General features: G+C 33.2%; 1 protein-coding gene across 1 annotated transcript; it reads right to left on the reverse strand.

The window, feature by feature from the left end:
* Positions 1-1,929: 1,929 nt before the first annotated feature.
* LOC113764111 (cinnamoyl-CoA reductase 1-like) lies at positions 1,930-6,235 on the reverse strand. Its single transcript, XM_027308173.1, has 6 exons — positions 6,118-6,235; positions 5,488-5,657; positions 4,137-4,325; positions 3,289-3,451; positions 2,712-2,898; positions 1,930-2,077 (listed from the first exon to the last, which is right to left on the reverse strand). The coding sequence occupies exons 1-6, from the start codon at positions 6,233-6,235 to the stop codon at positions 1,930-1,932; spliced, it is 975 nt and encodes a 324-aa protein (XP_027163974.1).
* Positions 6,236-26,158: the final 19,923 nt, after the last annotated feature.

A 26,158-nucleotide genomic window follows, 5' to 3' on the forward strand; every position in this document is an offset into this window, starting at 1 on the left:
AAAGTTTTTCAATATGTGTACGAGAACATTAATCATGTTATACCAGCTAGAAAAAAAATCAGAATCAATTACAAATCAAGTACAATGTCTTATTTTTTTACGAAGTTTTTAACGGCGTGCACACCATTGTTCTCCCTTTTCCCCTGAGAAGTAAGGCCATTTTTCCTACTTTTTGTGTTTCCTAATTTAAGTTTCGCTTTATGGTGATTCCTAATTTAGTGTCTTCTTGAAAGCTCCAACCATTGGTAGGAAAAGGATGTCGCTGTTGAAAACATCATCACACATTTGGAAAGATTTACTTGTTGCTCTAGATTTTAGGTTTGATCTCTCATTTCTTAAAGCATTTTGTCAGATTTCAATGGCTCAAAGAATCATGACTGTTGTGAGAATATTGAGCTCTCAAATATTCAGTGCAGGCCTAGTTTCCTTTAGTTCTGAATTTGTTTTGAATATGTTAGTATTTCTTAAATTTTTAAAATCCCTTTTTTAATAAATGTAAGCTCATTTTAATCTTGATGTGCAGCAATATTTCAAAAATCGTTTACCATTTCTTATTAGTTGTTACAATGAATTGAGCATATACATATGCCTTTTGTCAAAATCCCATCATTTCAAAATCTAGAAGGGGAACTTCTAAAATAAATTACCTGCTACCATTTTTTTCCCCCTTATTGGCTTTGTATTCATAATGAGAAAGCGTTCAGTTAGCTGGAATTTGGTAATTTGCCTTTGGAATTAAAGGGATTTCCATTTTCTCCTAGGCACTCCTCAAATTGCATACCAAAAGCGCAGAGGTGGAACAAAACCTATGATTAATTCGTACAACAATTCTGGAATAAGTTGCCCCCTTCCGGAAAAATGAATTGTTGAATTGCCTATTTTCAAATTGACATGCAAAATAAATTTAAAAAAAATGGCATGCATAAAATATTCTACCATTTAGCACAAAGATTAGTGTTTCATGACTCATGAGAAATATATTACAAATAGCACACGAAAATGGCGGAAATAATTACCCAAATATAGTTGAAGAAATAAATACAAAGTGTGATACTGACTAAAATTTTCTCCCTGAAGTATTCAACAGCATCTTTCAGGCTGACCTCCAAACCTTTTTGCCTTGTCGGTGGATGCTGTGTAGTTTGGGTTGATGAGGTTGCCATTGTTGGCATTCTGCTGCATATGGGACAATGCAAAATTAAGGCAAACACAAATAAAGCACAGGTAATGAAAACGCAAATGTAAATTCAAATGCTTGAAAATGTACGAGATTACATTGCTTAATATCTATTGTAAATTGTGCCTTTTTACGAGTTTTGATAAAACTAGAAAAGTGGAAATTTGAAAAAAATGTCGCCTCAGCCAAGTTGTGTGCAAAATTATGAGTTGAGATCCGTTTGGATCAGATTTATCATTTGAAGGAATTTGGAACTATCTACATTTCTCAGATTATTATCTACATTCTCAGTCATCAAGAACCACAGAATTTGGAACTCGGCTGAATGGACTAGCCAAAATTTGCCCAGAAAGATTTAAAATATCAAGAAGGAAAGACGTGTACAGGCAATTGGTGGAGTCTGCCTATGGTTTTGAACAAAGGTTGTTTATTCTTTTTTGGTACTTATATGAGCAGAAGAAGAGTTGAATTCTCAAAAAGGAAATTATGGTACTTTTGTTGTAATAACTGTTTATAAAAATGCATTTTGCATAGCAGCTTCCTCATCCCAGTCAGGACCTTCAGTCCACTTATTATTTGGTACCAAAAATAATGAAACTTGAAGAAAATACTAGAAAGGCAAAGCACTATATTATTCGACAATCCTAGCACCAGCAAGAGGAGAAATAAGAACAAAAAGAGTCTGAGAATGTGAAAACTGCTTTCCTCAATTATTCAAACAACAATTCAACTAGAAAAAATAATGCCATGGCCTAAAGGCTCACTAAATTCTTCTTCTTGAAGCCTTCAATAGTATCCTTTAGGCTCTCCTCCAAAGGAATGAACTCTACTCCCAAAGCTTTTGCCTTCTCATTGGACACTGAGTAGTCTGGATTAATGAGGATGCTATCATGTGAAAACCTGCAGCAGGTCAACCACTAAAAAATTAAGTAATACTAAAACGTAACCTAGAAAGTTTAATTTAAAATCTTAGGGTAAAAGACAATAAGAAAATGCTCAATTCCTTAGGGTCCATTGCGTTCTCCTACATAAAACTTTTCAAGTTTTTCATGCTCAATTCCTTTCATTTTAACCAATTAGCCTAGTAAAATCTTTTCAATGAAGTTTGGATTCAATTATATGAATGTTTTCTAGATATATAATTTTGTTTAAACCTTATCAGTGCATTGGTCTGAGAGTTGATGAAATAGCCAATGCAAAAAAAAAAAAAAGGGTTCCTTTGAATGGTATCTTCTACATGAACCGGCTCATTCCTTTTCATATCTTAATATGTCATACTGCACATTTTCTATTCCATCAAACAGTGAAATCATAAAAGTCACCAAATTTAGTGAACCTAATTCTACAAGTAATCGAATTATAAAAGAATTCTGAATAACGGGTTCTTTCGGGAGGACAAGACTCCAAAGACACTTAATTCTGAAATTTTGGTTGAATTAATTAAGATTCGAAGAGATGAAAAGATGTGATATATCCCGCAGTTTTGTAAGTGCAATCTGAATATGACATAACTGAGATAGAAAAAGAGACTCACTTGTCTGGAAATTGATGAGTAGGATAAAGTCCTTGCAAAATCTTGATCACCTGAGAGGTGTGTGCAGCTCTCTCAACAAGACAGTATCTTCCACTTGCAGAAGGGTTTTCAAAGGCAAGAACATGTGCATAGGCAACATCTCTAACATCAACCCAATTAAAAGTTGCATAAGGAAATGATTCGTCTCCTGCATTCAGAAGTTTGGGAAATTAACTTTCACCATAAACACGACAGCCTTAGCTTTGAAACAAGCATAAAAATGTAGATGGAGAAAAATCCATGCTCCGAACTGCCATTTTACTTTATCAACATGGGTGAAAATATACAGTTTACTTCATTAATCATGCATGAAGATGCAGCAGGTGATAGAAAAAAAATGGGAGATGTGGAAAGAGTCAAACCTAAGCCATTTTGGATCCTTAGTTTCATTGTTAAATGGAGAAGCAAGAGATCAAAATGCTTATTGACTTCTTTCTGATCAGAAAGTTTAGAGCATGATGAGGCCAACCATAAGCAACAAAGGTCAACAGTCTAGTCGAAATTGTTCATAAAGAAACAGATATATTTCCAAGAGTACCATTTAGTAGGTTCAGGATCAATTGCACACTTATATTGATAGAAGGCTGCAAGTGAGGACCAACTATCCATGATGGATGAATTGTAATCATTTCAATGCCATGCTCCTTCGAGAAGTTCCATGCAGCAGTCTCTGCCAACGTTCTCGAAAGTATATACCAGAGCTACAAGACAACAATGTGTCATCAGATGCTACCAGAGAAGAATGAAATTGATTTGATCTTGTTGGCACAAAAAAACGCGCACAACAATGTGGAAGCAATGTTAACACATATAGACATACGTGGGAAAAGGAGGAGAACAAACACACAAACAAATATTCAATAATTCCTTCAGATCATGATCAAGGAACTATGGGATTCATAAGTAGAAAATGTCAACACCCTCCTCAGTTTAGGCCTATTGATCAGTGAGATTAAGAATGAAAGCATAAACAATTTGAATTTCTGCTCGTAAGCCATGCTAATGACTTCTGAGAAGAAGTTCCCTGTTATTTTCCTAGCATCAATGCTACAAGCCTACATATTGTGCTTATGTCGCTGATTTCAGGTTCAATAATAAGTTGTTCTTTCTTGAAAGTAGTCATTCTATCTTCTTGTCGCTGATTAGTCCACACTTTTATTTTTCTCCATCACCGAAGGTTTTCTTTTTTTTCTCGTCAATGAAGTTGTTATAAGTTGTTCACTAAACCAAGAACAAGAAGGCGATTGACCACTTTGGTCCGCTTTTGAACACTGACTAGACCAACATCATTCTCTTCCTACCAAAAGACCATCAATAACAGAAAATTAAAAACAAAACGAATGTAGCATTTCAGTTTTTACTGGAAGGAGATGTTCTCTTACTCACCTTGCGCTCTACACTGTATGAAGCCTCTGAAAACCAACTTTCATCAACTACAACACCATTCTTCAACTCTCGGTTGTATGCAATTGAGGCCATAGAAGATGTTACTACTACTCTTTTGACAGATGAAACTCTTGCACATGATTGTAGCACATTCAGAGTTCCCTTTACCGCAGGGTCCAACAATTCTGCCTAAGAAATGAAGATAGAAATACTAGTCATTGAAGGCAATTAACTACAATATAATGTTACGTTCTTACCCCTCAAGAATCGTCAGACAAGCATTCATGCTACTGCACATTCAATGGAGGTCTAAAACTTTTTCATTCTATTTTAGCTCTTCACACGGTAGCAGAAATTTAAATCAAATTGAAGATGCCAGCCCAGGAAAAGTATTGCTTAAACAAGTTTGAAATTCGGTCATCGATATACTGTCTTTCCATACAAACATCTCCAGAAAGATAAGTACATTGAATAGAAAGAAGAGAAAACGAAAATAAAAGACGAAACAAAGAAAAGGAGAGATGCTCGTATGACTCCGCGAAAAGACATCAGTTTGAAATACAAGGAGTGCCGAAAATTGTGGCAAATCACTGAATTGGTTTGGAAAAATTATCTCAAAGCGATTCCTATGTGCTTATGCGCGAGGGAGTGTCTGGTTCAGCAAATAACTGCAACTGAAACTCGTGGCAGGTTATTTAATATCCCAAAAGCTACATTTTTAGGAACAGAAAAGGATAGTAACTTAAATAAAGTAGAAGGTATATTCACGGAAAGATGTTAGTAGACTGGAAATGAAATGGATTAGCAGTTGCTCAATATCTATTATCTATTTTCCTGTTGCCGAATAACTTTTAAATAAGAATGGTTCATGCACCTAAAATTATCATCTTTACTAGTCTTGTAGATAGAATGATTGCTGGAATGCTGCATTTAAGTAAGTTGACAAACCAGAATGACACCTCTACATGAAGAAGAAACAACAGGAAAACTACTCCCTCTTTCTGACTGTCCAACTAGCAAGCGAATTAAAATATATTTATCTGCAGAATTGTCAATTAGTCAGTGCTTGGAAGATGTTGAACTTGACATCAAATCAACAAGCTATAAACTGCCTAAATGTTGAAGATCCTCCTGATTGGCACTCAAGGCTAACGTTACAAGATTATTGAAGTTCAATTTACAGGAAATAGTATTATCATTTAAAGAGCAGAGTAATAATGCCCTAATAAACTTGCATCATAGGAAATAACAACAGGGATCATAATTAAAGTAATTCAGTTAGCATGTCAACATGCAATCGTATATATAGGATTATTAGATTTTGTTGACAATAGAGAATCTTTAATTATACCTCTGGGTCACTAACTACAGGTTTGAGTGGATATGCAGTAAGGAAAACACCTTCACATCCATCAACCATTTCATCAAATGATCCATCTTTCATCAAGTCAGCAGCAAACAAGTGAAGCCTTTCTTTAGCTCCATCAAGTGAAATCAAATGTTCCATCTTGTCTGGGTCATCTGAGGCATCAAGTAAACAAGCAATGTTTAGCAATTGCCAATAGAAATTATTCTAGGAGATAAGACAAAAAAAATCACATATTAACTAATCTATGAATGACCCTATATTTTCTAAATTCAAGGCTCTAACTGGATGCTTGTTATCTTAAACATGTTTTTCATCACTTTTTTATCTCGTATTCGCTCTTTTCAATACACTAGTTACAGCAAAAATTTTCGATCAACACCCCGAAAACAACTATCCAGACAAACTTCTGAGTAAATCTTTTCCATGAACTTATCAAAAGGTTACACCTGCAATCGTTTCGAGCATTTCTTAGACCAAGTATCCAAATCTTACTAACGGAGCCAACCCTTGTTAACTATAAAAATCTATCTACTTATAAATAACAAGCAGAACAGCAACCAAATCTGATGTGATATAAGAATCATAGATTAGAGATGAGCAAATTTAACTTACTGAGGTCACGAACGGAAGCTTTAACAGTGTAACCACACTCAAGCAGCATCTTCACCAGCCATGAAGCTACGTACCCTGACGCTCCCGTCACACAAACCACCTTCCCTGCTCCGCTCATTCTGTCTGTGATTGTAAACGTGTGAGTTTATTGTGTTTAACTTTGTAATTTTGTAGTTGTATAGCCTATTGAGCTGTATATATAGGTGTAGAGTGGCAGTTGAAGTCTTGGAATGACAAAGAAATCATCAACCTCGTTCTTTGCTAATGAAATTGATCATTATGCATGAGGTGTGGCTTTGTTCGTGTGGGTTTTCATTAACAGCCAAAACTATTACGTGTGGCTTTGTCCATGTGGATTTTTGTACAGGGTAATCTTTCCCTTACTTGGCTATAAATGAAGTGTAAATAAAGTGGGTATGTGATGAAATCAAATGCACTAAATCAAGAGAATTTTAGTGGGCTATTTGAGCATTTAGATCATTAAACCTTTCTTACTGTAAAAATATTTTGAACTCTTTTGTATTTTAGTATTAAGTGCTTTTGGGTTTAGAAACACTTTGTTAAAACTTTTATACTCTCTTTCTATTATACTAAATATGCCACCCCTTCGTCCGTGGATGTAAGTCATTTTAATCGAACCACATAAATTCTGTGTCTTTTTGTTTGTTTTATTTGCTTCTTGTTAAGAGTCCTATTCTTCTCGTTGGCCAATATCCTATTCTTGTTAGTCAATATTCTAGGATCAGACCTACTATTTTCTTAGGTTAATATCTTGGAATTAGACCTAACAAATTGGTATCAGAGATTTTTGTTTGTTTTATTTGCTTCTTGTTAAGAGCCATATTATTCTCATTGGTCAATATCCTGTTCTCACTGGTCAATATTTTCGGATTAGACCCACTATTCTTCTTGGTCAATATCTTGGGATCAAACCTAAAAAACTTGTATCAGAAATCCAGGTTCTAGGTTCTTGATGACGGAGCAGAGTTTCAAGCTCTGGGTTCTTGATGGCGATAATAAATTATCGATATCAATTTCGAGACATGGATTTAGCGCTACAAAAAGTAGAGAAAAAAATAAGAGAATGTGACAAATGCGAATTTTGCTGAAATGGATAAGAAGACGGTGTCCAATATTATTTCAAATATCTCTAACCAGGTTTTATGGGAGGTAGCTACCGAGATTTCAACTAAGGCCATGTGGGACAAGTTTAAAGGCTTTTATATGAAGAAGATAGTTGAGAATTGGATTTATTTAAAGTAAAGTTTGTATATGTTTTGGATGACTGAAGATACATTTATACTCTTACATCTTAATAAATTTGATTCCATTATTATGGATTTGGAGCAAGATTATTATGTTCGTGTTTTTAACCCATTGGGATCTGTTGAATCTTTTGTGAATTTTGATCCATTGAGACCCGTTGAACCGTTTTTATTTTGATTCATTGGTGGCTTGTTGGAGTCTATTGGGACTTTTATAATTTATCGGGATGTATTGGGACTTATGTGGAGACGGCGAAACAAGTTTGCTATTTGTCCATGTTGGGGACATGCCAAGGTGAAATTTGTTACATGTGGCTTTGTCTCACATTGATTTTTATACAAAAGAGTCTTTCTCTTAGTCGATTATAAATCGAGTGGGCCTATGATAAAATTAAGTGCATCAAACCAAGAGAGTTTTAATGAATTATTTGAACCTTTGGTTCTTTTTTGTAGTAAAAATGCTTTGAACTCTCTTGTATTTTAGTATTATGTTCTTTTGGACCTAAGAACACTTTCATAAAATTTTTGTACTCTCTTTTTATTATAATAAATTTGATACCTCTTTACCCGTAGACGTAAGTCAATTCGATCGAATCACGTAAAATTCTGTATATTTCTATTATTTTATTTGCTTTGTAGTTATCTTTATTGAGTTGTTAAAAGTCTTATTATTCTTGCCGGTCAATATCTTGGATTCAAACCAAGTTGAACTATAATATGATTGAAAATTAGTTTTTTTTTATTAAGTAAAGGTCAATTGAAAAGTTTGAATTGACAACTTAGTTTAGTAGCAGCCAAAAATAACATATCCAACTTACAATAACCTACCGTCTTTAGGTTGTTGTTAAGGGTTTAAATCGTAACTTTTACAAATTGTTATAATATGTGATTTTTTTAAAAAATTTATATGATATGTAGTGCATCAATTTGGTCTGATTGTAGTTCAGTCCGCATCAAAATCTCGTAAGTTCAATTGAGCCTTTCCTTAAATTAAAATAGAATAGGAGAGTATAGATAAGAGTGACGACGACAACAAAAAGAAAAAAGTTACAATAACCTCTTAGCCGCCAGCTTTGACATGTAGCCTGTGTGGGGGCCATGATTTTTGGTAGGTACATTGCAGTTAACATTGGATTCGGAGCTTGTCAAAACGTCCCTCATGTTGGATTAGGAGCTTGGACGTTTTAAAACGACATTCATTTTTTGTAGGATAACTTTTTTTATTTTTTATTTTTAAAAGTATAATTTTATGTCTTTTAAAAATTTATATTAGTCATGTTTTGTCCCTACCTAAATTTTCAACTAGTTTTTAATTGAAATGATCATGTGTTTTGTACGTGATCATTTTTAAAGGATAAAATTATCAAATCAAATTTCACATAATCTAATCCATAGTCCATCATATTTCACAATATGAATTTTGTCATTCTTCACATTTCACAATATAAATTTTTTCGTCTCTCATATTTTACAAAATAAATTTTCATCCTTCATATTTTAAAAAATAATTTTTTTTATCCTTTATTGATTATGTGTATGATTAGGTTTTTTTTTTTTAACCCATGTATATTACAACAGCATTAGCTTTATAGATACTGACTAAAATTTTCTTCCTGAAGTGTTCAACAGCATCTTTCAGGCTGACCTCCAAAGGAGTGAATTGAACTCCCATTTAGCTTGCCTTGTCGTTGGATGCTGTGTAGTTTGGGCCGATGACGTTGCCATTGTTTGACATTCTGCTGCATATAGGACAATGCAAAATTAAGGCAAACACAAATAAAGCACAGGTAATGAAAATGCAAATGTAAATTCAAATGCTTGAAAATGTACGATACAGCATTGCTTAATATCCATTGTAAATTGTGCCTTTTTACGAGTTTTGATAAAACTAGAAAAAGTGGAAAATTGAAAAAATGTCACCTCATCCAAGTTGTGTTCAAAATTATGAGTTGAGATCCGTTTGGATCAGATTCATCATTTGAAGTTGAATGTGAGCTGCTTCTTCAGATGTTACAACATACAAGATTATTATCAACATGTCTCAGTCATCAAGGACCACAATTTTTATCTACATTTCTGAGTCATCAAGAACCACAGAATTTGGAGCTCGGCTGAATTGACTAAGCCAAAATTTGCCTAAAAAAAAAGATTTCAAATATCAAGAAGGAAAGACGTGTGCAGGCAAAGTCTGCCAGTGGTTTTATGGATTTTGACAGGTATCGAACTTGCATAATAATAAATTTCTACTCATGAAAATATATAAAATTGAGTATAATGATAAGTACGATCGTCTCCACGGGAATTGGAGGAAATTGGTTTCCTTCCATATAAGAATTGAAAGGGGGTTTTGAATAATTAAAATTAAAGTAAATAATCAACGTAAATAAAAATAGTCAAAAAGGAGAGAATTAAAATTAAATCAATAATACGCAAGCTCTAGCCAAGAAGAAAATTTTGGAAATGGTTCATACTCATTGATATAATAATTATTTCATTTATTCATTAATAAACAGGTTATAATTACCAAACAAGCAATAACAATCAACGTTTTCTTATTGTGTCGGTAATTAAGGTACATCCGTTAACTATTTTCTTAACTAAGAAATAATTCTAGGTACACCCATAAAAGTTAATTTCTTGATTGCATAAAAACTAGAAAAGTCTTGTTCTAATCAATAAACACGTTTAGGGTTTATTCAAAATAGATCATATGTTTCCTTAACATGAAACCAATCATACTAATTATTACTAATTTAAGATAATTAAACAATTATAAATTTAGCTGTCTTAAGTGATAATAGATTGTTAAGTTGAATTAAATATCGGGCACTTGATATTCAAATAATAAAACAATTATGAGAAATTAAATTAGAAAACACACGACTATCAACGAATAACATAACATATAAAAATAATTAAATCTCACAGTTGTAGTTGAACTAAATCCTTTATTACCTCTTGACTAGAATAAGAAATTAGTTGCTTTCCATTGGGAATAGTCCATGCAAATTTATTGATGAAAGTCACATGAGCGTTTGACAATGAGAAGAAAAAAAGACAAGTGGCTTCTTGTTTTTGTTTTAGTGCCGAGACTAAGGGTACATTTGATAAAACTGAAATTTAAAATCTGAAATATGAAATTTGAATCCATTAAATTATTAAATTGTTAAATATTAAATCTAATACATTTGAGTGTATATCAGTAGTAAATAACTTATCACTTAATTTTGGGAACAAGTTATTGCCTAAAAAATTTAGTGTCATTTAATTAGTTCAGATGTTCAATTTTTAGTTATCAAACGGTTTGAATATGTTAAAATCTGAATCTATTAAATTTAAGTGTTGAACTGGGTAATCAAACATGATCTAGAAGTCTTTCTTCCCGGCTGACAAAGAGGGTACCTATCAGACTATCAAAGTCAAAAGAAGCAACTTGTTGTCTCACGTTTCTATCTTTCCAAACTATTATTACTTTGCTAATTTTCCTAAGAAAAGGATATTCCCTACAATGACAAAAGATAAGTTAAATTGTTTCCAAATACAAATTGGAAAGTGTTATGAAACAATTAAAAGTGTGGATGTCCATTTGTATTCTCAAGAGGATTAATTCATAATTCATTGATCCCAAGGGAATTAATTCATAATTCATTGCTACATTATGAAAGGAATTACAATGGATGAACGGTTTCAATCCATAAACCCATTCATGTATTGGAAGAACCGTTTCATAGACTATTCATGTTCTTGTAGTAATGAGTATTTAATAGAATTAATGTACTTTTAATTTTGTAGTACCTATATACAGAGGTACTTTGGCACCTTTTGGGATGACCTTTGATTAGTTGAAATAATAAGAAAATCATTCTCTATTTCTCTACTTCTTTCTATAATATTCCAATCCCTATTATAGTAGTTCATTTTATTAGTTTTATAACACGTTATCAACACGAGTCTCTACTTCTGAGCAAGGTGAAACACGAGATTTTGTTAGTGTCAAATCAACTGTTGGATATTTTCTCGAGTAATTCTTGACTACCTATTGAGGTAAATTTTTGACTCACAAACTTATTTTAATTTTTTATAACTAACCTTTGAATGATTGCAAAATACAAGTGTCTATTACTGAGCAACTACAAAACACGAACATATACTTTTTGACATCTTTGAGGTAATATTTCATCTTTTAATTCTAGTTATGTATCTTTAGAATTATTTGTTGTTGCTACTTATATTCTGATGCAATGAATTTTGGAGATGCTATTATAGAAAATCAATTATATTTGATGATCCACTTGTCCTTTGAAAATACTTTAAGAAAAAGATTCGACCACACGAAGATGGTCGTTTTTTAACAAAAAGATTTGGCCACCAAAAGATAGTTATTATTTTAGAACCTGGTATGATAAATTTACTTATATCTACAAGTACACAATTCTACTATGTTTAGAATTATTTCTTAGTTGAAAATAATAGTCTCTATATATTTCTCGAATATACTCTTGTAATGGCAATATTAAGAGAAAATTTGAGAAATATTCTGTACTTATTACATGCTAGTTTTAGTCCATTCCCAGAAGTGAATGTGACTAAATTTCAATTTACCAGTTATATTTGCTATCATGACCATGTTTTTGGTAAATATGTATTTTACCATGACAAGAGAAAAAGTTATCTTTTAAAGTGGGATAATAATGATAAGGACAAGAAAATAAGAATCCTGAAGATAAATATCCTGAAATACATTTGACGAATCAAAATTATAATAACATCTTCACATGGCCAATTTCTTTAAACACCCTGAAGGTGTATGATGATTGATTTAATTTATGATAGTAATTGACTTTTCTTCCTAAAGAAGAAATAGATGTTAAATATTTGGGATCAAAGGATTATGGTGATGATATTTATTCCATAAAAATTATGGTGACAATGATATGTGTCTAATTAATAAGTGCTGCTAAATACACTATATTCCAATAAGAGAAACAAACACAATGAATGGTAGTACTTAAGTGATTGAAAACTCCAGAAGAGCCACTGCTATATTTCTCCCTGTAGGAGAAAAGTTTATAATAAACAAAACACTACTTTTTATCATGTCTAGAAGAATTTATTAAATTTGAATATCCATCGAATGGATATCAAATTGAGACACCAAATGAGATAATAATAAAGATTATGTTTAGAAATCAAGTGAGATAAAGGTTGATTATATCATAATAATCATTTGAGAGAGAAATGATTATCGATATAGTTGTTTTCATTCTTATTTGATTTATAATCATCATATGCAGTAAATCAGAAGTTTACTAATCTCAATGAATATATGATTTGACAAAAGTGAAAATATTTGAGAGCCGGCAAGTATTTATACATATCTCCTTTATATTATATATGACTCCAAAAAAAAATTTAAAATTTATGTCGGGTATGAATCACCTTTTACGATTAAATATCGTAAAATATTGATGGTGATCTATTGAATGATTTATTTGTTCTGATGAGATTTAATCATAAAATATTGATGGTGATCTATTGAATGATTTATTTGTTCTGATGAGCTACGATTCCTGACATTAGGGGGAGGAAAAGATCAATAGAACGGAAATCATTTGAAAAATTGGATTTCCTCGATTCTTATACAAAATAATATGAACTGGAAGTTTAAGAGATTATTTATTTGCAGAAAGTTATAAATCAATTGTCAGATATATTTATTGACTCCAGAAGAGTCATTAAATCAACTATTCTTGCAGGAAATAGTTTGGTTAAAATTGATGTCTCCGAAGGACATGTTCAAGTATTACAAATAAATTTAAGACCGGTCTACCTAAATAAGGTATTGTTAAGATGTCTTGAATTAGATTTTCGACCTACGCTGAGTTGTACGGGGGTTTCGCTGAGTTTACGGTATATATTAGTTATCGTGTCTGTTTTATTTTGGGTCTTGTTTTGGGCCTATTTTTGGGTCCAGTCTGTTTGGTTGTATATATATACACCTTATTTTAGTCTGTAAACTATTCCGATTACAACCCTAATAAAATCTGATTTCCCCCAAGTTGTTCTTGTCTGCTCTTGTTTGTTCTTCTGTTCCGCTGCATCTGTTATAACAAACTGGTATCAGAGCTCTAAGTTTGTCCTAGGGCTCAGATCACGCAACAACATGTCTGCTTTGAACATCAAGATTGACAAGTTCACCGGGAGAAATAGTTTCAGTCTTTGGCAGATCAAGATACGGGCTCTGTTAAAACAACAGGGTCTGTGGAGTCCGCTGACGAAGAAGAAATCGGATTCTATTGATGAAGAGTCGATGAGTCTGGAGGAAAAGGCTCACTCGACAATCATGCTGTGCCTGGCAGATGACGTCATCACTGAGGTCGCCGGTGAAGAAACTGCTGCGGATTTGTGGGTTAAACTTGAAAGTCTTTATATGACGAAGTCTTTAACCAACAAGTTGCTCCTAAAGCAACGTCTGTTCGATCTGCGTATGCAGGAAGGTACTCCTCTTCGAGAACATTTAGATCAATTAAATACAATTCTTCTTGAATTGCGTAATATTGATGTTAAAATTGAGGATGAGGATGCCGCGTTGATTCTGTTAGTATCTCTACCGTTATCGTATGAGAATTTTGTTCAGTCTTTTATTGGCGGTAAAGATACAGTGACTTTAGAAGAAGTAAGATCAACACTGCATAGTAGAGAATTGCGCCATAAGGCGGCTGGTAATGTTACAGATAATCAGGCTGTTGGGCTAGTTGTCAGCAGTGGTAAAGGAAAATTGGGGAAAAGAAGTCCAGAAACAAGAAGCAGTTCTCTAAAGGTCCCAAGCCGGATGATGTCTGTAACTATTACAAGGAAAAGGGTCATTGGAAATCTGACTGTCCCAAGAAGAAGAAACTGCAGGAAAAACAACACGCTTCAGCTTCAGTTGCAGAAAAGGAAGCGAAAAATTCAGAAGAAGACCTGGCCCTAATTGCAAACGAACCAACACATCACTCTGATGTGTGGGCTCTTGATTCTGGGGCGTCCTATCACATATATCCAAATAGGGAATGGTTTACAACATATGAGCAGATAGATGGCGAAAATGTTGTGATGGCTAATAACGCTGTCTGCAAGGCTGTTGGAATCGGTTCGATTAAGATCAGGACACATACTGAAAAAATTGCCACACTGAACGAAGTCAAGCACGTCCCCAAAATGACGAAGAATCTGATATCACTTAGTACTCTTGACAGTAAGGGTTTCAGGTTCAGCGGAGGAAGTGGAGAGTTATGCATCAGTAAAGGTTCATTAGTGATTATCAAAGGAATTAAGCATGGCACCCTGTACATCTTACAAGGTTCTACGCTAACAGGTTCTGCTGCTGCTGCTGTTGCATCTTCTGAAGATCGCAGGTCTGATATGACCAAGCTGTGGCACATTAGGCTTGGTCATATGAGCGAAAGGGGGATGCAGATTCTGTCTAAACGTGATCTTCTAGAAGGCCACATGGTCACCGATCTTGGATTCTGTGAACATTGTACTTTCAGTAAATTACATCGCAGAAAGTTTGGGAAGGCAATTCACAGGACAAAAGGCACACTGGATTACATCCATTCTGACTGTTAGGGTCCTTCACGAGTTGAGTTTTTGGGAGGCTGTCGGTATTTTTTATCCATGATTGATGATTATTCAAGGATGACTTGGGTAATCGTTATGAAGGAAAAAGGTGAAGCTTTCAAGAACTTCAAGCAGTGGAAGGCCTTAGTGGAGAATCAAACTGGAAAGAAGATCAAAAGGCTGAGAACTGATAATGGTCTGGAATTCTGTTCAAAGGAGTTCGATGAGTTCTGCAAAGATGAAGGCATCACACAGTTCGACACACACCACAACAAAATGGTGTAGCAGAACGCATGAATTAGACACTTCTAGAGAGAGCACGGTGTATGCTCTTCAATGCTGAGTTGTCAAGGAGGTTTTGGACGAAAGCAGTGAGCACGGCCTGCTTCTTGATCAATCGTGCACCTCATACAGGTATAGACTACAAGATACCTTATGAAGTGTGGTCTGGTATGTCCCCTGCTTACTCAAATTTGAAGGCTTTTGGTTGTACTGCGTACTATCATGTCAGTGAGGGCAAACTAGAACCAAGGGCTAAAAAGGGAGTGTTTCTGGGATATGGCGATGGGGTTAAAGGGTATAGAATCTGGTCACCCTCAGAAAAGAAAGTTATACTTAGTAGAAGTGTAATTTTTGATGAAAACTCTATACTTAACCCCCCTGTGAAGACTGTTGTTGAAGAAAGTGCAGGTGTTGATAAACAGGTGGAGCCACAAATCATTCAAAATAATTTTGAATCACAGCAGCAATTTAGTGATCAGCAACAGCTGTCCTATGAAACTGAACCTCATGCAGTAGTAGAGTCTCCAAAACCCACATCAGTAGAAAGGTTGGCACCTATATCCCATACTGCGTCAGAAACTCAGCAGCATGGTATTGCTTATGATCGTGCGAGGAGAGTGGGAGTACAAGCACCCAGCAGGTATCAAAATTTTGTAGGTTATGCATTTCAGGTTGCTGAGGAGGTGGATTCTCCCGAGCCCTCTACTTATAGAGAAGCTATTTCAGGCAGTGAGTCAGCTCAATGGCTTGCTGCAATAGGTGATGAAATGGAGTCGTTACACAAGAACGGCACTTGGGAATTGGTCAAACGGCCAGCAGAGAGAAAGGTTGTGACTTGCAAATGGGTCTTTAAAAAGAAGGAAGGAATTTCTCTAGCTGAGGGCATCAAGTATAAAGCACGTGTTGTTGCAAGAGGGTTCACTCAAAGAGAAGGAGTAGACTACAATGAGATTTTCTCACCAGTGGTCAGACACACTTCTATCAGGGTGCTACTAGCAATGGTTGCACATCAGGACTTAGAACTTGAGCAGTTAGACGTGAAGACAGCTTTCCTACATGGAGAGTTAGATGAAGAGGACTAAACACATTGATATCCGATATCATTTCTTGAGATCTGAGACAAGGATCAAGGTGAAGAAAATTGGCACTGCTGACAATCCTGCTGATATGTTCACCAAGCCGGTTCCTCATAGCAAGTTCAAACATTGTTTGGATTTGTTAAATGTCCTAAGTTTCTGATGGCCCTTATGGGCATTCTGATGGTACTTAGAGATAATTCTCTGAGTGCATCTGGCACTTCATTAGTGCGTCTGTTACATCTTTTTCGGGGAAGATTCAAGTCAAGGTGGAGATTTGTTGAGATGTTTTGAATTAGATTTTTGACCTTCGCTGAGCTGTACGGGAGTCTCGCTGAGCTTACGGTATATATTAGTTACTGTGTCTGTTTTATTTCGGGTCTTGTTTTGGACCTATTTTTGGGTCTAGTCTGTTTGGTTGTATATATATACACCTTATTTTAGTTTGTAAACTATTCCGATTACAACCCTAATAAAATCTGATTTCCCCCAAATTGTTCTTGTCTGCTCTTGTTTGTTCTTCTGTTCCGCTGCATCTGTTATAACAGGTATAAATTAATTTTAAATATCTCTGAAGATTAAATAAATGTCATGACAAAATTCAACCTCTTAAAGAGGTCGCTCTTGAAGAGCCAACTCTTGAAGAGAATGAAATCAGAGAAAGTTTAATTGAAAGCTAATGAAATGTAGCACTTGATATTATAGAAGTTGATGAAAATTATGAATCTAGATCAGTTGATGAATGTCGGTATAGAAATGATTGGCCAAAATAGAAAGATGCAATCCAATATGAATTGGATTCACTAACTAAGGACCTGTAGTCCAAACACCTGAAGATGTAAAACTAATAGGATATAAATGAGTATTTGTCAGAAAAAGAAATGAGAAAAATGAAATTGTGAGGTATAAAGCAAGACTTGTAACCCAAGAATTTTCACAAAGGCCTGGATTTGATATTAATGAAACGTATTCACCTATAGTAAATGCTATAACATTTAGATATCTTGTGAGTTTTGCAATTTATGAAAAACTAGATATGCGTCTAATAAGCATCGTTACTGCATATATATTTGGAAATCTTGAGCATGATATTTATATGAGAATTCCCGAAGGATTCAACCTGCCTAAAGCATGTAAATCAAATTTTAAAGATATTTATTCTATTAAATTACAAAGGTCTTTGTATGGGTTCAAACAATTTGGATATATGTTGTATAACCGTCTCAATGAATGTTTAACTAAAGAAGGTTATACTAATGATTCAATATGTTCATGTGTTTTTATCAAGAAAAATGGGTCAAATTTTGTGATAATTGCTGTATATGTTAATGATCTAAATCTGATTGGAACTCCTGAAGAGATCCAAAATATTGTTGAATATTTGAAAAAAGAATTTGAGATCAAAGATTTCGGAAAAACAAAATTTTGCCTTAGTTTACAAATTGAACATTTAAAATGTGGAATTTTTGTTCACCAAATTGCTTATATCCAGAAGGTATTAAATTGGTTTTATATGAATAAGGCACATACATTAAGTACCCCAATAGTTGTCGATAATTAGATCCTAATAAGTATCCTTTTAGACCGCGAGAAGAAGATGAAAAGATACTTGATCCTGAAGTACCATATCTCAGTGCAAGTAGTGCACCAATATATCTTGCTAATTGTACAAGATCTGATATATCATTTGCAGTGAATTTATTAGCAAGATTTAATTCCTCGCCCACAAGACAACATTGGAATCGTATAAACATATTTTTCGTTATCTCTAAGGAACAATTGATCTTGGTTTATTTTATTCAAATAAATATAAGTCTGAATTGCTTGGTTATGTTGATGCTGGATATTTATCTAACCCGCATAAAGTAAGATCTCTATTTACATATGGAGTACAATAATTTCTTGGTGATCTACAAAGTAATCATTAGCCACCACTTCATTGAATCATGCTGAAATAATAGCAATTCATGAGGTCAGTCGAGAATGTGTTTCGATAAGATCAATGATCCACTACATCCGGAAGAGTTGTGGGTTATTTTCCGAAAAAGAAAATTCTCCAACTACATTATATGAAGATAATGCAACTTGTATAGCTCAATTGAAAGGAGAATATATTAAAGGAGATAGGATGAAACATATTTCGCCAAAATTCTTCTTTACTCATGATTTACAAAAGAATGGTGAAATTGATGTGTAGTAAATCCAATTAGATAATAATTTGGCAGATTTATTTACTAAGGCATTGCCAACTGTAACATTTGAGAAATTGGTGAAGAATATTGGAATGTGACGACTAAAAGATCTCAAATGATAATTGCATCAGGGGGAGAAATTAATACACAATAATAGTGTATTCTTTTTCCTTCACTAGGGTTTTTGTCCCGATGAATTTTTCCCTAATAAAGTTTTAACGAGACATATTCTTTGTGTAATAGACATCTAAGGGAGAGTGTTATGAAATAATTAAAAGTGTGGATGTCCATTTGTATTCTCAAGAGGACTAATTCATAATTCATTGATCCCAAGGGGATTAATTTATAATTCATTATTACATTATGTAAAGGAATTACAATGGATGAACGGTTTCAATCCATAAACCCATTCATGTATTGGAAGAAACGTTTTATAGACTATTCATGTTCTTGCAGTAATGAATGTTTAATAGAATTGATGTACCTTTAATTTTGTAGTACCTATATATGGAGGTATTTTGGCACCTTTTGGGATGACCTTCGATTAGTTGAAATAATAAGAAAATCATTCTCTATTTCCCTACTTCTTTCTCTAATATTTTAATCCCTATTATAGTAGTTCATTTTATTAGTTTTATAAAACGGAAGACTAATAATCTCTAAAAAGGAAACATGCTAGTAAGGACTTCGATTTGAATTGGAAAACTGGCACACGTGCAAATCCCGATCTCTTTGGACTTGAGACTAGACTGAGGTGTGACCACGTAGTATAGGTTAAGAATCTTCTACAGAAAATTTCCTCAATCAACCCCTTTTTGCTCTTTTTCTGGTGGCCCTTGCGGCAGTGCCTTCGGAGCCGCACCAATTGCCAAATAGAAGTAGAATCCTTCCAATAACGCAATATTTAGTCAAAATCATGGGAAAGTATTCATAGATTTAAGAGTAATTATGCACCCTATCAATTTTGAACAAAGGTTGCTTATTCTTTTTTGGTACTTTTATGAGCACGAGAAGAGTTAAATTCTCAAAAGGAATTTAGGATACATTTGTTGTAATAACTATTTATAAAAATGCATTTTGCAGAGTAGTTTCCTAATCCCAGTCAGGACCTTCAGTTCAATTATTACTTGGTAGGTAAAGGTGTTTGGATAACCAAATTTTTTTAAATAATATTTCGCTTGCATCATAAATACATTTCCTAACCCATCTTTTTATATTTTCAATTATTTTTTTATTTCATATATATCATATCATAAAAAGTGCTATAATAATTATTCCAAATAATATTTCAAATAATACTGTTTCCAAACACACATGAAAATTGAAGAAAATATTAGAAAGGCAGACCACTATGTATTTTGCATAGCAGCTTCCTAATCCCAGTCAAGACCTTCTGGTCAATTGTTCTTTAGATGTTACAGCTTACAAGATTATTATCTACATGTCTCAGTCATCAAGGACCACAATGATTTTTATCTACATTTCTGAGTCATCAAGAACCACAGAATTTGGAGCTTGGCTGAATTGACTAAGCCAAAATTTGCAAAAAACGAAAAAAGATTTAAAATATCAAGAAGGAAAGACGTGTACAGGCAATTGGTGGAGTCTGCCAGTGGTTTTATGATTTTTGACAGGTGTCTAGTTTATATAATAACAAATTTGTACTCATGAAAATGCATAAAATCGAGTATAATGGTAAGTACGATCGTCTCCACAGAGCTTGGAGAAAATTGGTTTCCTTCCAAATAAGAATTAAATGGGGGGTTTTGAATAATTAAAATTAAAGTAAATAATCAACGTAAATAAAAATAGTCAAACAGGAGAGAATTAAAATTAAATCAATAATACGCAAGCTCTAGCTAAGGAAAAAATTTCTAAAGTGGTTCATACTCATTGATATAATAATTATTTTATGTATTTGTTAATAAACAAGTTATAATTGTCCAACAAGCGATGATAATCAACGTTTTCTTACTATGTCGATAGTTAAGGTACACCGTTAACTATTTTCTTAACCAAGAAATAACTCTAGATACGCCCATAAAAGTTAATTTCTTGATTGCATAAAAAACTAGAAAAGTCTTGTTCTAATCAATAAACATTTTATCAGGGTTTATTTAAAATAGATCATTTGTTTTCTTAACATAAAACCAATCATACTAGTTACCACTAATTTAAGATAATTAAACAATTACATATTAAACTATCATAAGTGGTAATAGATTGTTAAGTTGAATTAAATATCGGGCATTTGATATTCAAATAATAAAACAATCATGAGAAATTAAATCAGAAAACATATGACTATCAACGAATGACATAAATAGATAAAAATAATTGGATCTTACAGTTGTAGTTGAACTAATCCTTTGTTACCTCTTGACTAGAATAAGAAATTAGTTGCTTTCCATTGGGAATAGTCCATGCAAATTTATTGATGAAAGTCGCATGAGTGTTTGACAATGAAAAGGAAAAAAGACAAGTGGCTTCTTGTTTTTATTTTAGTGCCGAGAGTAAGGATGCGTTTGATAAAATTGAAATTTGAAATATGAAATTTGAATCAATTGAATTATTAAATTGTTAAATATTAAATCTAATACATTTAAATGCACATCACATTCAGTGATAAGTAAATAACTTATCACTTAATTTTGGGAGCAGGTTTTATCTAAAAAATTTAGTGTCACTTAATTAATTCAGATGTTCAATTTTTAGTTATCAAATGGTTTGAATTAGGGGTGGCAATCGGGTCGAGTTTGGGTTGGCGGGTCGGGTTGAGACTTAAGTATAACAAAGAACCTGCTGACCCGAACCCGACCCACCAACCCGAAATGGGTCAGGGTACCTGACACGAACTCGAAAATTTCAGGTTGGCGGGTTGACGGGTCGACTCGAAATGACCTGAAACTTAATTTTAATTTATTAATTTATCATAGTAATTTCTAATAAAATCAATTTTTCACAAAATTAATTACATCATCAAGTAATAAAAATTTAAATAAATAATTTCAAACCAAATCTAAAATAAATTAAACACCATAAAAGTGTTTTATCCCAAACCAAATATAAAATAAATTAAAACAACATAAAAGTAAAAATAACATAATATATTATTTGTCCAAATATAATAATTTTAACTTCACACAAGTTAAATAAATTCATTTAGGATTAAGTAATTAATGCCTTTGGAAAAAAAGAATGATTTAGTTTAGTTAGATAAAATAATTTTTATGTTTATTAAATTAATTTTAATTCGTAAACGGGTCACATCGGATCATATCAGGTCACCACAGGTTAACCCGAAATTGACCTGTTTTCTTTTTGGGTTCATCGGGTTCAACCCGATTCTGACCCGAACTCCCGAAACCTCAACCCAAACCCATTAATTTCGTGATTCTGACCCGAACTCCCGAAACCTCAACCCAAACCCATTAATTTCGTGTTAGATTCATGTCGTGTTTTCGGATCGTATCAGGAATTGCCACTCCTAGTTTGAATATGTTAAAATTTAAATCTATCAAATTTAAGTGTTGAACTGGGTTATCAAACATGATCTAATAGTCTTTCTTCCCAGCCAAGAAAGAGGAAACCTACCGGACTATCAAAGTCAAAAGAAGCTACTTCTTGTCTCACGTTTCTATCTTTCCAAACAATTATTACTTTGCTTATTTTCCTCAGAGAAGCATATTCCCTACAAATACAATGACAAAAGATAAGTTAAATTGTTTCCAAATACAAATCGGAAAGACGGAAGACTAATGATCTCGAAAAGGAAAACATGCTAGTAAGGCCTTCGATCTGAATTGGAAAACTGGTACACGCGCAAATCCCGATACCTCCGGACTTGAGACTAGACTTAGGTGTGGCCACGTAGAGGTTAAGAATCTTCTGCGGAAAATTTCCTCAATCAACCCCTTTTTGCTCTTTTTCTTGCTATATTCCTGCAATCAATACCAATTGCCAAATAGAAGTAGAACCATCCAATAATACAATATTTAGTCAAAATCAAGGAAAAATATTCATAGATTTAAGAGTAATTATGCACCCTATCAATTTGAACAAAGGTTGTTTATTCTTTTTTGGTACTTTTATGAGCACGAGAAGAGTTGAATTCTAAAAAGGAATTTAGGATACATTTGTTGTAATAACTGTTTATAAAAATGCATTTCGCAGAGTAGCTTTCTAATCCCAGCCAGGACCTTCAGTTCAATTATTATTTGGTAGGTAAACGTGTTTGGATAACCAAATTTTTTTAAATAATATTTCGCTTGTATCATAAACACATTTTTTAACCCATCCTTTTATAGTTTCAATTACTTTTTTATCTCATATATATCATATCATAAAAAGTGTTACAGTAATTATTTCAAATAATACTGTTTCCAAACACACATGAAACGTGAAGAAAATACTAGAAAGGCAGACCACTATGCATTTTGCATAGCAGCTTCCTAATCCCAGTCAAGACCCTCTGCTCAATTGTTCTTTAGATGTTACAGCTTACAAGATTATTATCTACATGTCTCGGTCATCAAGGACCACAATGATTTTTATCTACATTTCTGAGTCATCAAGAACCACAGAATTTGGAGCTCGGCTGAATTGACTAAGCCAAAGTTTGCCTAAAAAAAGATTTAAAATATCAAGAAGGAAAGGCGTGTACAGGCAATTGGTGGAGTCTGCCAGTGGTTTTATGATTTTTGATGGGTGTCGAGCCTATATAATAATAAATTTTTACTCATGAAAATGTATAAAATCGAGTATAATGGTAAGTACGATCTTCTCCACAGAGATTGGAGGAAATTGGTTTCCTTCCAAATAAGAATTAAATGGGGGGTTTTGAATAATTAAAATTAAAGTAAATAATTAACGTAAATAAAAATAGTCAAACAGGAGAGAATTAAAATTAAATCAATAATACGCAAGCTCTAGCTAAGGAGAAAATTTCTAAAGTGGTTCATACTCATTGATATAATAATTATTTTATGTATTTGTTAATAAGCAGGTTATAATTGCCAAACAAGCGATGATTTACGTTTTCTTACTGTGTTGATAGTTAAGGTATACCATTAACTATTTCCTTAACCAAGAAATAACTCTAGAAACGCCCATAAAAGTTAATTTCTTTATTGCATAAAAAACTAGAAAAATCTTGTTCTAATCATTAAACACGTTATCAGGGTTTATTTAAAATAGATCATATGTTTTCTTATCATAAAACCAATCATATTAGTTACCACTAACTTAAGATAATTAAACAATTACAGATTTAACTGTCATAAGTGGTAATAGATTATTAAGTTGAATTAAATATCGGACATTTGATATTCAAACAATAAAACAATTATGAGAAATTAAATCAGAAAACATATGACTATCAACTAATAACAAAAACAGATAATAACAATTAAATCTCACAGTTATAATTAAACTAAATCCTTTGTTACCCCTTGACTAGAATAAGCAATTAGTTGCTTTCCATTGGGAATACTTCACGCAAAAGTTTATTGATGAAAGTCGCATGTGCGTTGGACAATGAGAGTAACCGAATAAAAAAAGACAAAGAGGCTTCTTGTTTTTGTTTTAGTGCCGAGACCAATGGTCTTTCTTCCCACCCGACAAAGACTGAACCCATCGGACTCTATCAATGTCAAAAGAAGCAACCTGTTGTCTCACGATTCTATCTTTCCAAAGTATTACTCCCTCCGTCCCACTTTAATAGTTCTGTTTCTTTTTTCACACAATTTAAATAAAAGTAATTAACTTTATTGAAAAAGTAAATTTAGATTGCTATTTTTCTAAAATACCCTCACATTAAATATGGTACAACTTTATAGAAACTTGAATTGATGGTAAAAAAAGAATCAACTCTCATTAAATGGAGTAGGTTTATAGGAACAACTACTTACATTGAATAAGGGTATTTTAGAAAAATTAAAATATAACTACATTCTTCAATTGAAAAGTGGATTACAATTTGGGACAGATGAAAAAGAAATACAGAACTATCAAAATGGGACGGAGAGAATATTACTTTGCTAATTTTCCTAAGAAAAGGATATTCCCTACAATGACAAAAGATAAGTTAAATTGTTTCCAAATACAAATCGGAAAGACGGAAGACTAACCCTGTGTTTGGATTGCATTTTTCGTGATTTTTCATGAAAAAATTACTATAGCGATTTGATGTATGTGAGGGAAAAAGGTAATAGAGAAATGTGATCACAGAAAACGACGTAATTTTTCTACGGAAACCGGCAATCCAAACAAGGCATAATAATCTCGAAAAGGAAACATGCTTATAAGGACTTCGATTTGAATTGGAAAATTGGTACACACGCGAAGAATCTTAGGTGTGGCCACGTAGAACAGGCTAAGAATCTTCTGTGGAAAATTTCCTCAATCAACCCCCTTTTTACTCTTTTTCTTACGTATTCCTACAATCAGCACTATTTGCCAAATATTAGTAGAATCCATCAAATACTGCAATATTTAGACAAAATCAAGGACAAATATTTATAAATTTAATAATAATTACGCACCATATCAATTTTGAACAAAGATTGTTTATTCTTTTTTAACACTTTTATGAGCACAAGAAGAGTTGAATTGTCAAAAGGAATTTAGGACACATTTGTTGTAATAATTGTTTATAAAAATGCATTTTGCAGAGTAGCCTCCTAATCCTAGTAAGGACCTTCCGTTTAATTATTATTTGGCAGACGTGTTTGGATAACCAAAATTTTTTAAATAATATTTCGCTTGCATCATAAATACATTTCTCAATTCATGAAACTTGAAGAAAATACATAGCACTATGCATTTTGTAGAGCAGCTTCCTAGTCCCAGTCAAGACCTTCAGTTCAATTATTATCATTTGGTAGTGTAAATGTGTTTGGATAACCAAAATTTTTCAAATAATATTTCGCTTACATTTTAAACATATTTCCCAACCAATCTTTTTATATTTCTAATCACCTTTTTATCTCACATATATCATATCACAAAAAATATTAATTAATTATTTAAAATAATATTTCAAATAATATTCTATCCAAACACGCATGAAACTTGAAGAAAATACTAAAAAGGCAGAGCACTATTGTGACGACCCCACTTCTCCCAAGGGCGAATCCAAGGGTATCGGCGGGCCGCCTGCCTAGCTCGGGCCAGAACTCAAAACTTAAAACAATAAAAGCTAGAAAATCCAAAAGAGTACTATACATACTATATACAATCCCAAAAGAGTTATAATTACATTCTCCAAAATAGGTATTCAGTTTACTACATCACCATAAGTTAGTCACCCAATATATAAAGTAGACCCAAAAAAGAGGTTCTTATACAGGCCATCAAAATAAAAGAAACGACTTAAACGTCTATCTAAACAAGCACACCTAACTATACCCAGTGTATGTGCCAAAAGTCCCCGCGTCGGCCCCTGCTAAGGAAAACAAAAGGAAAGGGGTAAGCTATATGCTTAGTAAGTAAACAGGGGCAAAAGCGTAAATTTCACGTAACAACAGTTACACAGTAAGAGTAAAGCAAAAGCAGAAAAGTAACATCACATAATAAGGATACAGGTGGCTCCAAAGCCAGATCGTTTGCCATGCGTGACCTCCTG

Source organism: Coffea eugenioides, chromosome 2 (genome assembly GCF_003713205.1).
Source record: "Coffea eugenioides isolate CCC68of chromosome 2, Ceug_1.0, whole genome shotgun sequence".
Lineage (NCBI taxonomy): Eukaryota > Viridiplantae > Streptophyta > Magnoliopsida > Gentianales > Rubiaceae > Coffea > Coffea eugenioides.